The sequence below is a fragment of the Ornithorhynchus anatinus genome, chromosome X5, assembly GCF_004115215.2.
Source record: "Ornithorhynchus anatinus isolate Pmale09 chromosome X5, mOrnAna1.pri.v4, whole genome shotgun sequence".
In the NCBI taxonomy this organism is placed as follows: domain Eukaryota; kingdom Metazoa; phylum Chordata; class Mammalia; order Monotremata; family Ornithorhynchidae; genus Ornithorhynchus; species Ornithorhynchus anatinus.
In genome coordinates, this window is record NC_041753.1 from 5,207,771 (window position 1) to 5,225,524 (window position 17,754).

At 59.6% G+C, this 17,754-nt stretch overlaps 1 protein-coding gene across 1 annotated transcript in view; it reads right to left on the reverse strand.

Annotated features, from left to right (window-relative positions):
- Positions 1-9,739: 9,739 nt before the first annotated feature.
- The window catches only part of KIRREL1 (kirre like nephrin family adhesion molecule 1), a 52,290-nt gene continuing 44,275 nt past the window's right edge, over positions 9,740-17,754 (reverse strand). Inside the window, exons 6-15 of the mRNA XM_039910878.1 lie at positions 17,230-17,335; positions 16,187-16,335; positions 15,080-15,207; positions 14,823-14,949; positions 14,628-14,719; positions 12,542-12,740; positions 11,801-11,908; positions 10,778-10,917; positions 10,502-10,579; positions 9,740-10,268 (exon numbers count right to left, since the gene is read on the reverse strand). Coding sequence (XP_039766812.1) covers positions 9,786-10,268; positions 10,502-10,579; positions 10,778-10,917; positions 11,801-11,908; positions 12,542-12,740; positions 14,628-14,719; positions 14,823-14,949; positions 15,080-15,207; positions 16,187-16,335; positions 17,230-17,335 — 1,610 coding nt within the window. The 3' untranslated portion in view covers positions 9,740-9,785. The remainder of the gene's footprint in view (positions 10,269-10,501; positions 10,580-10,777; positions 10,918-11,800; positions 11,909-12,541; positions 12,741-14,627; positions 14,720-14,822; positions 14,950-15,079; positions 15,208-16,186; positions 16,336-17,229; positions 17,336-17,754) is intronic.

The following is a 17,754-nucleotide window of genomic DNA, read 5'->3' on the forward strand; positions in this document are numbered from 1 at the left end:
TCAGACTAAGCTCGTTCCTGGCAGGGAATGTGTCTGCTAATTCTGTTGCATTGTACGTGCCCAAGCGCTTAGTACAGTGCTTTGTACATAGTCAGCACCCATGAAGTAGGATTGCTCGACTGATGGGATGAGATCGTCTTGCCTCGTGCCGTCGAGTCGTCTCCGACCCGTAGCGACATCACGGACGCATCTCTCCCAGAACGCCCCAACTCCATCTTTCGATCGTGCTGGTCATTGTTCCGTAGTTTTCTTGGTAAAAATCCGGAAGCGGTTGACCATCGCCTCCCTCCGCACGGTGAACCTGAGTCTCCGCCCTCGACTCTCTCCCGTGCCGCTGCTAATAACGTTGGTATTTATTAAGTGCTTACTAGGTGCAGAGCGCTGTTCTGGGTAGACGCAGGGTAATCGGATTGCCCCACGTGAGGCTCACAGTCTTCTTCCCCATTTTACAGATGAGGGAACTGAGGCACAGAGAGGTGCCCACAGTCACGCAGCTGGGGTTCGAACCCATGACCTCTGACTCTCAAGCCTGTGAGCTTTCCACTGAGCCACGCTGCTTCCCAAATTTTGCCTTGTAGCAGATGGCCTGCCGCTCGCTATCCGCTGCCCGAGCTAGGAATGGAAAGGACGGGCCTCTGCTTGACTCTCCCTCCCGCACTCGAGACTGGAAGGGGACTGGAGACTCTCCGGGAGCGACCTTGAGAGGGGCAGACGAGATGAGTGATGGGAAAACACCTTGGACAAAAATGAAGTTAACACACTGCTCTGGAGATGTAAATAAAGGATTCATTTTAATAATAAAAAAACCAGCAGCCCCCTCGGGGTTTTTTAAATTATTATTTGCGGCGGCTGTTAAGTGCTTTACTATGTGCCAGACCCCCTTCCAAGGACTGGGGTAGAAACGAGTAAATCTGGTCGGTCACAGTCCCTGTCCCACATAGGGCTCACACTCTTCATCTCAGCAGCGTGGCTCAGTGGAAAGAGCCTGGGCTTCGGAGTCAGAGGTCATGAGTTCGACTCCCGGCTCTGCCACTTGTCAGCTGGGTGACTGTGGGCGAGTCACTTCACTTCTCTGGGCCTCAGTTCCCTCATCTGGAAAATGGGGATTAAAAGTGTGTGAGCCCCACGTGGGACAACCTGATTACCCTGTATCTCCCCCAGCGCTTAGAACAGTGCTCGGCACCTAGTAAGCGCTTAACAAATGCCAACATTATTATTATTATTATTATCTCCATTCAAAGCGCTTGGGAGAGCGCAATAGAACAGACACATTCCCTGCCCACAACGAGCTGACAGTCTTCACTCCACTGCCCGGATTATCTTTCTACAGAAAAATTCAGGACATGTTCCCCCCGGCTCAAAAATCTCCAGTGTTGCCCACCCACCTCCGTATCAAAGAAAAATTCCTCCCCGTTGGCTTTAAAGCCGTCCATCCCCTCTCCCCCTCCTACCTCACCTCCCTTCTCTCCTTGTGTGACTGTGGGCAAGTCACTTCCCTTCTCTGTGCCTCAGTTCCCTCATCTGTAAAAGGGGCATTAAGATTGTGAGCCTCACGTGGGACAACCTGATGACCCTGGATCTCCCCCAGCGCTTAGAACAGTGCTCTGTACATAGTAAGCGCTTACAAATACCAACATTATGATTATTCTCCATCGCGGGCCGCATACTCCGCTCCTCCGCAGCCGCTCGCTCACCTTCTCCCCGGGCCTCCACCTCGCCCGTCTCGTCGCCGACCCCTGGTCCACTTCCCGCCTCCGGCCTGGAACGCCCTCGCTCCTCAAATCCGCCAAACTAACACGCTTCCTCCCTTCAGAGTCCTACCGAGAGCTCACCTCCTCCAGGAGGCCCTCCCAGACTAAGCCCCCCTCTTCCTCATCTCCCCTCCCTTCCGCGTCACCTCGACTCCCTCCCTTTGCTCTTCCCCTGCCCCACACCACTTATGCCAATACGTGAATATCTATAATTCTATTGATTTCTATTGATGCCTGGTTACTTCTTTTGATGTCGGTCTCCCCCCTTCAAGACTGTGAGCCCAGTGTGGGCAGGGATTGTGTCTCTTTATTGCCGTATTTTATTTTCAAGAGTTCAGTCCAGTGTCCCGCCCATAGAAAGCGCTCAGTGAATGAATGGAGGGGGAGACGTACACGGCTAGAAGTAGATAAAAAAGTAAGCGACAGAGAGGATCCCGCGGCAGCCCCGGCCCAGGATGGGGGAGAGATGGGCTACTGTGTGAGCGCCTGTCTACAGGAGGGCGGCCAAGAGACTGGGACCCCCACCCTCCCCCATCACCCACCCCCACCCAATGCCAATAACATGTTATTGTTGATCATAATAACACATCTATGGTATTTATTGATCACTTACTATGTGTAGAGCACTGTACTAAACACTCGGGAGAGTACAATACCCCAGCACTAAGAACAGCGCCTGGCACATAGTAAGCGCTTAACAAATACTATTATTATTATTATTATATCTACCTCGGTACAGTTGTAAGAGAAGCAACGTGGCTTACACGGGCTTGGGAGTCAGAGGTCGTGGGTTCTCATCCCGACCCTGCCACTTATCAGCTGTGGGACCTCGGACAAGTCACTTCACTTCTCTGGGCCTCAGTTCCCTCCTCTGTAAAATGGGGATGAAGACTGTGAGCCCCACATGGGACAACCTGATGACCTTGTATCTACCCCGCGCTTAGAACGGTGCTTGGCACCTAGTAAGCGCTTAACAAATATCATCATTATTATTATTGCCTTATTATTTTATCTACCCCGGTCCTCAGAACAGTGCTTGGTACATAGTAAGTGCTTAACAAGTGCCATAATAATTATTATTATCACTTGCCCCCAGTCGCACAGCAGGTAAGTGGCGGAGGCAGGATTAGAACCCATGTCCTTCTGCTTCCCAGGCCTTGGCTCTATTGAAGTAGGCCGTGCTGTAGTAACCACTATATCTCGGGGGGGGCCGGGGAGATATTGCAATCACATAAGAGAGCCACCGCCAATCGTCTATTTATCGAGCCTTCACCGTGGGCAGAGCTCTGTACTGAGCGCTCGGGGGAGTCCGATCCAACAGGACGAGCGGACGCGGCCCCCGCCCGTAACGAGTAGGGAAAGCTCGGCGACACCGTTCCCGCTACCCTGCGGCGGTAACGGCCCTGCGGTAATAGCATCACCGAGGGGACGTTGCTATCGCAGCAGCGACAACCCGAACCTAGCGACGATGCCGCGCTGCAGGGGGGGTCGGGGGGGAACACCCCTGCAGCATCAATGCTGCGGTGGAAATGATGCAGAATACTGCAGTGGTCCTGAGGCTGCAGGAGTAACAGTCCTGCAGTGGAAACCATGGTGCAGGAGGAAAAAGGAGAGAGGGGGTGATAATCCTGCAGTGGAAACTATGCGCCAGGCTAACGGTGCTGCGGGGTGGGTGGGAGGGGGAGGTGAGGTAATAATGTTGCAGGGGTGGGGGGGGGGATAATGCTGCAGGGGAAACTATGATGCAGGGAGAACAATGCTGACTGGGGAATAATGCAGGGGGATGCTGCTGCAGGGGGAAATAATGCTGCAAGAGGATAATAATGCTGCAGGGGGGACAATATTGCGGGGAGGGGAATGCTGCAGGAGGTAATGATGTTGCGGGGGGTGGGGTAATACGCTGCAGAGGGTAATAATGCTTCAGGGGGTGATGATAATAATAATAATAATGGTATTTGTTAGGCATTTATTATGTGCCGAGCACCCCTCCTCAGCCCCGGGGTGGATACAAGGTCATCAGGTTGTCCTACGTGGGGCTCACGGACTCCATCGCCATCGGACAGATGAGGGAACTGGGGCAAAGAGAAGAGAAGTGATTCGCCCCAAGTCACCCAGCTGATAAGTGGCGGAGCGGGGATTAGAAGCCGCGACCTCTGACTCCCAAGGCCGGGTTCTTGCCACCGAGCTTCTCTGCGAGGGGCTAACGCTGCTGGAGATAGAATGCTGCACGGGGAGGGAATAACGCCGCGGACGGGTAAAGAATGCCCCAGGGGGGTAATAAGCCTGCGGCGGTGGGTAATAATGCTCCAGGGATATAATAGCGCTGCAGGAATCAACCGACAGGAATAAAAACGAAGATCCCTAGCATGGAAACTGCCCCAGTAATCCTGTCAGCTCACTGAGAGCAAGGAACCCGTCTACCAACTCTGCTGGGTTGTCCTCTCCCGAGCGTTTAGTCTGGTGCTCTGAGCACAGTAAGCGCTCGACCGTTAGCCCTGATAATCATAATAATAATCACGGTGGTATTCGTTAAGCCGGAACCGTTCCAAGGGCCGGGGTAGATACGAGGTCATCGGGCTGTCCCACGTGGGGCTCACGGTCTTGATCCCCGTTTTACAGATGAGGGAACTGAGGCCCACAGAAGTGAAATGAGTAGCCCGAGGACACGCGGCAGATAAGTGGCAGAGCAGGGATTAGAACCCGTGACCTTCTGACCCCCGGGCCCGGGCTCTACCCACGACGCCAGGCTGCTTTTCATGGATCCCCTGATGGATCGACTGTGCCGGCGGTGAGGGGCCGGCCGGGTCCGTGGTAGACGTCCAATCCGCCTCCTACTTTCGCTTCTCCTTTCGGTGTTGCGGGGAGAGTTCTGTCCCCTCTAGGAAACTTGGGGAGCCCCTCTCTCACCGCCCCCCGACAAGTCCTGGGCCTGCTCCTAGAAAAACGTTCAGTCCACGTTTCCCTTCTCCTCAAGAACCTCCAGCCGTTGCCCTTCCACCTCCGTGTCCAACAGAGACTCCTCCCCGTCGGCTTTAAAGCCCTCCGCCGCCTCGCCCCGTCCTACCTCACCTCTCTATTCTTCTACTCCCACCCGGCCCGCGCACTCCGCTCCTCTAACGCCAACCTGCTCGCTGTCCCTCCGTCTCGTCTATCTCGCCGCCGACCTCTGGTGCTTCCGGCCCGGAACTCCCTCCCTCCTCAAATCCGACAAATCCGTCCCTCTCCTCCTCTTCGAAACCTTACTGAAGGCCCATCTCCCACTCCCTTCTGCGTCTCCCCGATTTGCTCCCTTCATTCACCCCCTCCAGCCCCACAGCCCTTACGTCCATATCCGTCCTTTATTTATTTATATTTCTGTCTGTCTCCCCCTCAAAGCTGCCAGCTCTTTGTGGACAGGGAAAGTCACCGTTTATTGTGCTATTGGACTCTCCCAAGTGCTAGTACGGTGCTCCGCACACAGTAAGCGCTCAATAGATACGATCGAATGAATGAAAAGTGGCCATACAAGACCAGAGAGAGCCCCACCTCCCACCCCGGACGGCCATTCTAGTCTAGAACAAGCGGCACAGAGCACCCAGACGGCCATACTAGTCTAGAACACACAGAGATCATTCCCAAAGTGACCATACTAGTCTAGAACAACCAGCCCAGAGCACCCAAGCAGCCATACTAGCTCAGGACACTGTGGAGGCACTAATAATAATAATAATAATAATAGTTGTGGCATTGGTTAAGCGCCTACTGTGCGCCAGGCCCTGTACTAAGCCCTCGGGGTGGATCCAAGCAGATCGGGTTGGACACGGTCCCTGTCCCACCTGGGGCTCCCACTCTTCATCCCCATTTTACAGATGAGGGAACTGAGGCACGGAGAAGCGAAGCGACTTGCCCGAGGCCCCACAGCAGACATGTGGAGGCGGGAGTAGAACCCGTGACCTCCTGACGCCTAAGCCCGGGCTCTACCCACTAGGACATGCTGCCTGCTCATCTCCAGACTGCAAGGTCGCCGTGGGCGGGGAACGCGTCTGCTATGTCTGTTGGGTGGCACTCTCCCAAGCGTTTAGCACAGGGTTCTGCACGTAGTAAGTGCTCGATAAATACCACTGGTTGATTGAAGAACTCCTTGGTCCGCCATGCAGGTCTAGAACCCCTGTGGAAAACTCCCAGGTGACAACTAGTGAGCGCTCGATAAATACGACTGGATGAACGAAAGAATGATTGAATGAACTACCATATCGTGTTCCAGGACGTCAAGTTCCAGAACGGATCCCCACCCCCATTTTGGCTCTGGAGCACCCGTCCGGACCTTCTGGAATCCAGAACTTCCATCACCCTCTCCCTTCGAAGAAAGAACAGTCAACGGAGACCCCCCCCAAAGCCTTTTTTTAACATTTATATTTATATATATAAAAAAATTAAATATATATAATATATAGTGTGTTTAAGACTAAAAATATAGTACATAATATTTAAAAAAAGGAAAATGAAAAAGGCAGAATAGGAAAAGGGGGTGAGGACTCAGATACACATTTCTAAAAATCTACGATGGTTTCGTCCTAAAAAAAATAATATATATATATATTTTTTTCTCATTTCTGAATTCCCGGGGATGGATCTCCGTATTATTTCTGGGGCGGGGGGCGGCGGGGAGGGGTCGGCATCAGGGAGGGAGGTGCTCCAATTTCAGGGGAGGGGAGAGAGAGGGTGGGAGAGAGGCCGGACGGCGGCGGCGACGGGGGGTGAAGAACTATTGCTAACGAGATTGTGCTAAAACTATCTGACCCCTTTCCCGTTCCGGAGACGGTGTCCCCCAAATTGTGCGTGGCGACGGGGACCCCATTTCCCTCCCCCACCCCATCGCCACCCCCCCACCCATATGGCACCTCCTCCGACGCCCCCGGGAGCTTCTGAGTTAGCGAGCCCCGGGAGCCGGGATTATTATCATTATTATTATTATTACTCTTTCTATTATTATTATCGAGGGATGGGGTTGTACCAGGACCCAAGTCCTGGGGTGGGAGGGGATGGCGAGGGGTGACGACTGGAGTTCCAATCCGTCGATCGATTCTTCGGGATATTATTCCCCGTATCGGGTGGGGGGGTCCAATCCCACCCCAGTAATTCTAGCCAATGAAGGGGGGGGAACCAATCCCAGCCAAAGGCCTGAAGGCGCTGTCGAGGACGGCGAGCCCCCGTTTAATGGGGGATCTGGGGGAACCACAGGCAATGTGGGGAGTGGGCGATGAATGTCTTTTTTGCAAAAATAAATGGACTTGGAACCTCCCGCCCCCTTCCCTCATGTTCCCGTCCCCCACCGTCGAATGGGATCCAAATTCTCCCCAAGGGTCAGAAAGTCCAGTCTGCCCCGAGGCCTAAAACGCCCTCCCTATTTGGTCAGCGGATCTCCCCAGGGAGCTCTAGGCAAGACGGAGGTGGGGACTCCAGGAGAACCTCAGTCCTTCTGTTGCCCTTGTTCCTGTTTCTCGAGGTGCCGGAGGATTGTCTACCCACTTAAGATCGGGGAGTAGGGGGGCGAGTGAGGGCCCGATCAAGATGGCCACCTCGCAGGGAGAGGAGAGGGGCAATTCAAGATGGCCACCAAAACTGGGGGTGGGGGTGGGGTTCAAGATGGCCACTGAGGGGGTGGAAAGACACAGCAAATTCAAGATGGCCCCAGCGTGTGCGAGGAGCGGAGGCCTCTGAGGTAACGCCGCTCCGCCAGCCAACCCCCACCCCCTCGGCTGCCATCTTGTCCCTCCTCTGGACTCCTGACCGTCCCCAGAAACGGATTCTCCCGTGGCCCCCTCTCCCCGACTCCCCTTCCTCCCCTCACACACACGAAGGCGCGACACAACAGTGAGACTGGATTGAATTGTAAGAGGGGGTCCCCCGCGGGCCTACCCCCCAACTTTGGTTGAGGCCGTGGGTGCGGGTTCTGCTACCCGCCGGGGCCTCGGATGGGATCGAAGCCGTCCCCGGTGACCTCTGAAGCCCGAGCGGAGACCCCCGCTGCTCGACGAAATCCCCACACCCACTTGGACTCTCGGCTGGAGGAGGGTGGGGACGTGGGGTGGTGTCGGGGTCCCAGAAAACGGAATCTGAGGGAAAAACGGCGGCCAAAATGGAAAGAGGCGGGGGCTCTGGGTTCTAATGCCGCTTCTGCCGCTTGCCTGCTCTGTGACCTTGGCCAAGTCCCTTGATTTCGCTGGGCCTCCGTTCCCTCATCTGTAAAAACGGGGATAAGATGCTTGTGCTCCCTCTTCCTCTGCCTGTGGGTCGCGGAGGGCAGGGGCTGCGTGTCATCCGCTTCAACTGTATCCGTCCAGTGCTCGGCACATTGTAAGCGCTTAGCAAATACCACCGTTATTATTATGCTTATTATAAAAGCGGGTGGGAGAAAGCAGTTTCCTGGGGCTGTAGAATTCACCCACCCCCACCCCTCCGTTCTCTTTGGTCAGCTGAGGAGAGGGCAGAAGAGCCGAAGAAAAGGTGAGCTCTCTGGAAAGATTAGATTTTGGGGGGTAAAGGAGGGTGGATGGGGACCCCAAAATGAATCCCATCCCTCCTTCCGACCTAGCCCACCCCAGCTTCCCTCCCTGGTTTCCTCTTCCGACCCTCACCCGTCCCTGAGACTCGGGCATCCACCAGCCCCCTCCCACTTTCACTCCCGTACCCCCTCTCCCATCTCAGGCCCTCACGTGCCACGATGAAATCAACACCGATTGAGGTTCAAGGCACAAAAAGCAGAAGGAGGATTGGTCCATCACATGGTGCCCGAAAATCGTCGTAAAAAATGAAAAAAAGGACTCCGAAATGTGGTCGTCCCCGCCCCCCCCGAAAAAACCCACATCCCTTCGAATGAAGTGAAATCCCACCAAGGGGGGCTGGCCGGGAAGCAGGGTGGGGGGCTTGGGAGGGGGGGTCACCGTGGGAATCAAAATGTTCTCCAAAGTGCATGGGGGGTTGGACCCGGGCGAGCTGCTCTGGCCTCCTTCGGGAGCCCCCGCCCCTCGGCTGCCTGCTTCCCTTTCCTCCGGGTGCCCTAGATTTGGGGGGGTCGCTGGACGGGGGTACCTCTTTTCTCCTTTAAAAAGTCTCGTGAGGTTGTTGGTTTTTCTTATTTTAAAAGCGACAAGGAAAAAGGAAGCCGTGGGTAGCTTCCGCCCGTCCCGCTCAAACCCCCTCCCCAACCCTCAACAGCGGGGTGCGGGGCAGGGGGCTGGGGAAGCCCCCTGGAGTTGGTCCCACAGGCCATAAGGGACTCCCACCTCTTCTCACCCCCCCAAATCCGAGCAAAGTATCCAGGAGTCCCGACCCCTGAGCAAGCTTCCTCCGGTCTCTCAGCTCCACCCGGGACCCCGGGAGAGGGAGAAACTGGAAGAGGGAGAGGATGGGAGGTAAATGAGGAGCAGGAGAGCCAAGGACAGCCTTGGAAACCAAGGGGGACACCGCCTGCCCCCCGCGCCCTCACCCAGTTGACTCTCGAAGCCAACAGTGCTTCGCGCACCGCAAGCGCTCGATAAATCCGATCGAATGAACCGTGGGCCCTCGCTGACCCGGACGGCCGTTGAAGTCGGAAGCCCGGGGGGGGACATCGGTCTGGGATCCCGGAGTTGGGGCGGTGAAGACCCCCCCCCTCCCCCCGACTCCCGTTGTACGTCCTCTGCTCCCCGGGCCCCCACCGCTCCGGCCCCACCGCTTCGGCCACATCCCCGGGGAGGGGAGCGTGAAAGAGAGAAAAAGTGGGGAGAGGTGGGAGGCAGATCGGGGCATCGTCCACACAGCCCCGGCCTACCCCCTCGCACGGTCCCTCGGACGGAGGCCGCCCATCTCACTCCATCCCCGGGCCGGCCGGCGGGATAGAAAATCACCGGGGGACGGAGGGGAAGGTAGAACGGGGGAAACGGGAAGGTCCCTGAATATCAGGGATGGGTCGAAAGCCCCCCACCCCGTCCCCTCCCCACCCCCCCCGTCTCTCCCCGCCCCATCTTCTGCCCTGCAGAGACGGAGGGCAGGGGGAGCCGGGGGACCCCTCCCTCACACGTGAGTCTGCATCCGCTGCTGCTGGAAACGCTGGCCGTAGTCCGAGTGCTGCGACGTGTACGAGAAGCGCGTGGCCGTCGCGTACTTGCCCAGGGGGTCGTAGGGTTCGTAGGGGGCCCGCTCCAGGCCGGCGGGCTGCGGGTAGCCCAGCCGGTAGGCCGGGTAGCCGGGGGCGGCGGGGAAGGCGTGGGGGGCGAACTTCTCGTAGTTCTCGTAGGAGAGCTGGCTGGCCGTGTCCCCCGGGGCCACCGGGGCGGGCGGCGCGGGCCCCGGCGGGGCCTGCTCGGGGCCGTACTCGGCGCCCGGCCCGCGGCCGTAGGAGCTGAGCTGGGCGTAGCCGCTGGCGTGGGACAGGCGGGAGGAGGGCCGGGGGTCGTAGCGGGCCGGACCGGCCGTCCGGTAGTCGGGGTACAGGACCGAGCGGGACGCGGGACGGTCTTCGTGGGCCCGCACGTTGTAGTAGCCGTTGGTGGGGTCCTGCGGGGCCGGGGGGGAACGGGACGGGCTCGCCGAGGAGACCCCCCCCCCACCTCCTTTCGCTCCTCCTCCTCCAGCCCGCCCCCACCACCAGCCCCCTCACACCTGGACGTCGTAGTAGCCGCCGGGGGTGACCCAAGCAGGGAGAGAGGGGGGCGAGAGGGATGGGCCCGCTCAGGCCTCCCCCTTCCTCGATCCCTTTCATCCATCACCGGGGTCCCGACCCTCCTCACCTTCATCTCGTACTCCTCCCGGGGGTCCATGGAGTCGCAGCGCAGGTCCTGCTTCAGGTCCACGTCGTCCTTAAATGACTGAGTCAGCGGGGCGCGGGAAGGACGGGAGGGTGGAGTCAGGGGCAGGGAGGGGAGGTCAAGGGTCCGGGGGCGGAATCAGGGAGCGTCGGGGGACGGGGTCGGGGAGGAGAGGCCGGGGAGTGAGGGGGCTCGGGGGGCGCCGGTCAGGGGGAGCGGCGGAAGGCTGGGGACCGGCCGTGGGGACCAGGCGCTCACCGAGTAGATGGCCTTCATGACGCGGGTGGCCGTGGAGACGCTGGCCGTGTCCTCCTCGCGGTCGGCGTGCAGGGGCAGCGGCTCCCGGTTGACCGTCTCCACCTTGATGTCCAGCTTCCTCAGCGTCACGTCCTTGCGGCCTGGCGGGAGAGCGGAGCGGGGTCCGTGGGCGGGAGGGCCGGGGGCGGGCAGCCCCGGGGTCCAGCTTCCGCTCCCTCCGGGTCTGCCGGGTGAGCCCCCCGTCCAGCTCCCTCAACCTCTCTGGGCCTGCTAGAATGTAATCTCATTATGGGCAGGAAATGTGTCCACCGACTCTGTTATAATGTACTCCCCCAAGCATTTAGTACAGTGCTCAGTGCCCATTGTAAGTGCTCGGTAAGCAGCATGGCCTAGAGAAGCAGTGTGGCCTAGTGGAAGGAGCCCGGTCCCGGGAGGACCAGCGTTCTAGCCCCGGTTCTGCCGATGGCTTGCTGAGTGACCTGGGGCAAGACCCTTAACCTCTCTGTGCCTCAGTTCTCCTGTTCTCCCTCCTATTTAAGACCGCGAGTTCCACGCGAGACAGGGATTGTGTCCACCTTATCTACCCCAGCACTTAGAGCAGCGTTTGACACAAGAAGCAGGGTGGCCTAGTGGATAGAGCACGGGTCTGGGAGTCAGAAGGACCTCCGTTCTAATCCCCACTCCGCCACTTCGCTGTGTGACCTTGGGCAAGTCGATTGACTCTGTGCATCTGTAAAACGCACCTCTGTAAAATGGGGGTTAAGGGTTTGACCCTATGTGGGGCAGGAACCGTGTCCGACCCGATTACCATGTAACTACCCCAGTGCTTAGAACTGTGCTCGACCGCGTACTGAGCGCTTATTGTGTGCTGAGCACTGGGCTGAACGCTTGGGCGAGTCCACCAGAACAGGCGACAGACACGTTCCCTGCCCACGGCGAGCTGAGGGGGGAGGCTCGGGGCCCGGAGGTGCTGGAGGACGGCGGGGAGGGGTCCCCCCGGGGTTGCCCGATGCCCACGCTCACTGCCTTTCCGACGCCGGTAGAGGAAGAAGACGAAGGTGACGAAGAAGAAGATGAGGAGGATCCCGGCCCCGATGGTGGCCCCGGCGATGACCCCCACGGGCAGCACCTCTGCGGGAGGAGGAAGGGGTCAGCGGACACGGTGGGGTCCCGACAGCCGGGGGTCCAGCGCTGCGGGAGCGGGGAGGGGAGGGCGGCGCTGGCGGTGGGGAGGGTCATTCCCTGAGGTGGGAAGGAGCTCTCGGGATGGGGAGGTGGGAGTGCTGGGGATGGGGAGGGGGATGCAGGGGGTGAGACGAACGGTTAGGCCCGGCGGGTGGGGTGGGAAAAGGGTGGGGGAGGAGGGGGTTCGGGGATGAGAGTTGGGATGGAAGCACTGGAGACTGGAGAGAGCGGTTGTGTCCGGAGCGGGGCAGAGGAGAGGGTGGTCAGCGCGGAAGGTGGAGGTGAGGCCACTGGGAGATGGAGAAGGAGAGAGGGGTATGGTCAACCTGGAGGGTGTCGGGGGGAGATCTAGGGGCAGGGGAGAGGCCCGCCGTTGGGTGTGAAGGGTGTTGGGGGGCACTGGGGCGGGAGAGAGGGGTCCAGTTGGGTCTGGAGAGCGTGGGGAATCCCGGGGGACAGGAAAGAGGGGTCCACTTGGGTCTGGAGGTCGGGAAGGTAGAGACGGGCATGAGGCTGAGGGGGTCGGCGGGGCGCGGCCCTGGCATCCACCGGCGGATCTGCCCCGGCCCCCGCGGGCACCTCTCTCCTGCAGCTGGATGATGGCGGTGCCGGGCCCGAAGCTGTTCCAGGCGGTGCAGTTGTAGTGGGTCTGGAAGTCGACCTCGGCCACGTTGTGGATGGTCAGGGTGGACAGGACCCCGCTGCCCAGGTTGGTCCGCTCCACCGTGTAGCGCTCCAGCGTGCCCGTCTCCAGGAAGTTCTCCTTCCACGCCCACGCCTGTCGGGGCCACCCCCGCGAGGGCACAGGCCGGGCTGAATGCCGGGTCCCGCCACTCCCCGGAGAGCCTTCCGGTTCCTCCCGGCTTCCTCCCGGCTGCCCGCGGGCCGCTCCACCCCAGACTCAGTCGCTTAGCGTCTCGTGTCGTCTGGTGCCCCGGGCCTCCGGGGCCTCCCGAGGTCGCGGCAAGGTGAAGCTGTGCCCTCTCTGCCCACCCCCTTTGCACCATCGTCCCTTCCCACTCCCCTTCCCCATTTCCCCCTGCCCCTCTCCACTCCTTTCCTCCCACGACCCCCTCTATAATAACAATACTGGTATTCGCTAAGCACTTACTATGTGCCCAAGCATTGTTCTAAGCGCTGTTCTATCCTCCCCCATCCTCTTCCCCTCCCTCTTCCATGCCCCCTCCCCATTTCCCCCTGCCCTTCTCCACTCCTTTCCTCCCCCCCTAATCCCCTCCTGCCCACGACTGGAAAGAGCCCAGCCTTGGGAATCGGAGGTCATGGGTTCTAATCCCGGCTCCGCCACTTGTTCTTGGGCGAGTCATTCCCTTTTCTGTGCCTCAGTTCCCTCATCTGTAAAACGGGGATGAAGACTGGGAGCCCCGCGTGGGACAACCCGATTACCTTGTCTCTATCCCAGGGCTCAGGACGGTGCCTGACACCTAGTAAGCGCTTAACAAATGCCATCGTTATCATTATTCTTTTTATTTTCACGACTCCCCTGGGGGTGGCACTCGCGGTGGAGGAATCCCCCCGGCCCCCCAGGAGTTGGAGGCTCTGGCCAGCGGTAATCGGCCGTCCCCGGGCAGCCCTGGAGTTAACCAGATGGCCGTTAAAGATGATGAGCGGTTTGGCTCCCAGTGGGCCTGGGAATAATTCATGGCTGGGGAAGGGAGAGGAAAGAGGAGGGAGACGCGGGAAGAGGAGGGAAGGGGGGGAACGGGGCTGGGAGATTATGGAGGAGGAATTTTTGTGTCTGTGGGGGGGATGCTCTGCAATCGCCTCCAAGACGGGAGGGGTCAGGGACGATGGGGGGGGAGGGGGAAACCGAGGAAGGCTTGGACGTTTGGCCACCGCCCCCCCCCGACCTCTCAATGCGTCGGGGTGTGGGGCATGCTGACAAGGAACAGTCCACTTTATACCCCAAGCACTGTTCTAAGCGCTGGGGTAGATCAGGTTGTCCCACGTGGGGCTCACAGTCTTAATAATAATTACGGTATTTGTTAAGTGCTTACTATGGGCCAGGCACTGTACTAAGCGCTGGGGTGGAGACAAGCAAATCGGGTTGGACACAGTCCCTGTCCCACATAGGGCTCACAATCTTGATTCCCATTTTCCAGATGAGGCAACGGAGGCACAGAGAAGTGAAGCGACTTGCCTAAGGTCACCCTCCTCCTCTCCCTCACGTCCCCCCACCTGTGCCTCCCCTCCACGACCCCCGTGTCCCTTCCCCCGGACTCACAATGCGGTCAGGGGGCGGCGTGACGACGATAAGGATGATTAGGGTATTTGTTAAGCGCTTAACTCTGTGCCAGGCACCGTACTAAGCACGGGGGTGGAGACAGACGAATCGGGTTGGGCACAGTTCTTGCCCCACTTGGGGCTCCCGGTCTCATCCCCATTTGACAGATGAGGGAACTGAGGCCCAGAGAAGCGAAGTGACTCGCCCAAGGTCACACAGCTGGCAAGTGGTGGAGCAGGGAACAGAACCCGTGACCCCCTGACACCCAAGGCGGGGGTCCAGGCACTCCGCCACGCTGCCGCTGGAAACGGCCCACTTTACCACGTCCCTCCGCCCCTCCCCCACGACCCCTGGACCCCTTCCCCAAGCCCCCCCCCGGGCCTCCCCATGAAGCCCCTCGCCCAGTGACTCACGATGCGGTCACGGTGGCGGGGTGCTGCCGATGAAACAGTTCACCTTGCCCCCGTCGCCCCTCACGGCGAACTGGACGGCCTCGCTGGAGATGATGGGAGGGCCTACAGGTTGGGAAGATCCGGGGGGCGTCGGGGGCGTCCGGGGGGGGGTCACCTCCACCCCCTCCCCAGCCCAGCCTCCCTCCGTCCGGGGGTCCCCACTGACCGTTGACGAACAGAGGCACCTCCCTCTCGGCCACGCCGATGCGCGGGACGATGGCTCGGCAGGTGTAGACGCCGGCGTCCGTCTGGCTCACGGCCTTCAGGTGCAGCTGGTTGCCATTACTGAGGACCTGGGAGTCCACCGGATATCCTCTGTCGGGGGGCGTCCTGCAGCAGCCGGAGACCCCCCCCCCCCGACTCCCTCCACTCTGGCCTGGGACCCCCGGGGAGGCCCTCCCCTCCCTCCCCTCCTCCACCTACCATGTTAGAGTCTTTCTTCGTCCAGGTCAGGGTGAGGGGTGGGTTCCCGGCCCAAACGCAAGTCAGGGTCACGTCCGAGCCGATGTCCGTGGTCGTGGGCTTGGGGTCCACCACGATCCGGGGGGCGACTGCGGCCAGGAGGCGGCGGGCGGAGGGGATGGTTCAATCAAATCAATTCAATCGTCTTTATCGAGCGTTTACTGGGCGCAAAGCACTGTACTAAGCGCTTGGGATACACGAGTCAGGGTCAAAGGGCGGTGAGAAGTCCCCCTCGCTTCCCCTCACTGGGCAAAGGGGAGTCAGGAGAAGGGGGTTGCCTATTCATTCATTCATTCAATAATATTTATTGAGCGCTTACCATGTGCAGAGCATTCATTCATTCAACAGTATTTATTGAGCGCTTACTAGGCGCAGAGCACTGTACTAAGCACTTGGAATGTACAATTCGGCAACAGATAGAGACGATCCTGCCACTGACGGGCTTACAGTCCAATCACGGGCTATCGCGGGCAGGGATCGAGCCTACGAACTCTGCTGTAATGGACTCTCCCGAGCGCTCGGTACGGCGTTCCCAGCCCCACAGCACTTACGTACACGGCCGTAATTTTATTTATTTGTATTACTGTCCCCCCCTCCGCCCGCCCAGACCGTAAGCTCGCCGTGGACAGGGAATGTCACCGTTTATCGTGGTATCGTACTTTCCCAAGCGCTCAGCGCTCAGCTCGATAAACGCCGCCGATCGACGGATTTGTTCAGACCCTCATTCATCCGTTCCGTCGTCTTTATCGGGCGCTCACTGCGCGCAGAGCACTGTACTACACGCTTGGGAGAGGACAGTGAACAGACCCAATCCCTGCCCACAAGGAGCTTAGAGTCTAGAGGTGGGGGGAGAGGCAGAGGTTAATAGAAATAAATAAAGTACAGATAGGGACATCAGTGCGGTCGGGTGTCGAGTTGGAATCCTCCCCTAGAAGGTTGGGTTTTGCACAACCGCCAGATCACACACACGTCCACCCACGCTCTTACCCCATCAGGGCCCACCGACCCCATCGCCTCTTGCCCCCCGCCCCGGGTCCTCCCCCACCCCCGGCCCCCCCGGTCACTCACAGTGCACATCCACCAGGGTGCTGACGTTAGTGCTGCCCACGTCATTGTGGACTTCGCAGGACACGGGCTCCGTGAAAAAGGAGTAGTCCACGTGGGTCTCATAGCGGCTCTCCCGGGCCTCCTCAATCAGCAGCCCCCCCTTGGCCCACCTGCACACGCGAAACCACCGGCTGGGGACCCCCGTCCCTGCCGGGCCCGGGATCCCGCTCCCGCCTCCCCCCGATTCTGACGGGCCCCAGACCCTGCTCCCGCCCCCCTGCATCTGACAGACCCCAGAACCTGCTCCGGTCCCCCGATTCTGCCGGACACTCAGACCCTGCTCTTGTCCCCCTGATTCTGCCAGACCCTAGACCCTGCTCCCGCCCCCCCGATTCTGCCGGGCACTCACACCCTGCTCCTGTCCCCCTGATTCTGACAGACCCCAGACCCCGCTCCTCCTGCCCCCCGATTCTGCCGGACACTCAGACCCTGCTCCTTCCGCCCCGACTCTGCTGGACACTCACACCCTGCTCCTGCCCCCCTGCATCTGACAGACCCCAGACCCTGCTCCTGCCCCCCGATTCTGCCGGACACTCAGACCCTGCTCCTGCTCCCCAGATTCTGCTGGACACCAACACCAAGACCCTGCTCCTGTCCCCCTAATTTCTTTACAGACCCGCCCAGACCCTGCTCTCGTTCCCCAGTTCTGCCGGACCCCAGACCCTGCTCCTGCTCCCCCAGTTCTGATGGATCGCAACCCTGTTCTTGGCCCCCGACTGTGCCAGACCCAGATCCTGCTCTTGTCCCCCAGATCCTGCTGAACACCCAGACCCTGCCCCCCCCCCGATTCTGCTGGACACTCAGACCCAGATCCTGCCCTGCCCCCCCCCCAATTCTGACAGATGGCAGACTCTGTTCCCGTCCCCCTGATTCTGCCAGACCCAGCTCCTGCCCCCCCGTGATTCTGCCAGCCCTGTCCCTGCCTCTCTGATTCTTCCAGCCCTCCTCCTACCCCCTTCCCTCTAAATTCCTCCCACCCCCAGCCCCCAGCCCCCCGGCCTCACCTGTACCCCTTGATCTCAGGGTTGGCGTTGGCCTGGCAGGTGAAGAGGACTCTCTCTCCCTCCTGCACGGTCTGCGGCTGGATGGACAGGGTGACGGTGGGCGGATCTGCGGGCACGGGAGGAGGGAGGGGGTCAGCAAGGTCAGCAATTAATTCATGTCGGTATTTGTTAAGCGCTTACTACGTGCAGAGCACCGTTCTAAGAGCTGGGGGAGATCCAGGGTCATCGGGTTGTCCACGTGAGGCTCACACCTAACCCCCATTTTACAGATGAGGTCGCTGAGGCCCAGAGAAGTGAAGCGACTCGCCCACAGTCGCACAGCTGACAAGGGGCAGAGTCGGGATTCGCACCCATGACCTCTGACTCCCAAGCCCGGGCTCTTTCCGCTGACCCACGCTGCTTCTCTATAGAGACCCCCCCCCACCCCCAACCAGGAGGGGACGGGTGGGTTGGCTTCGCGGGCGAAGCAGTGTGGCCCAGCGGAAAGACCCTGGCGGTCAGGAGGACCTGGGTTCTAATCCCACC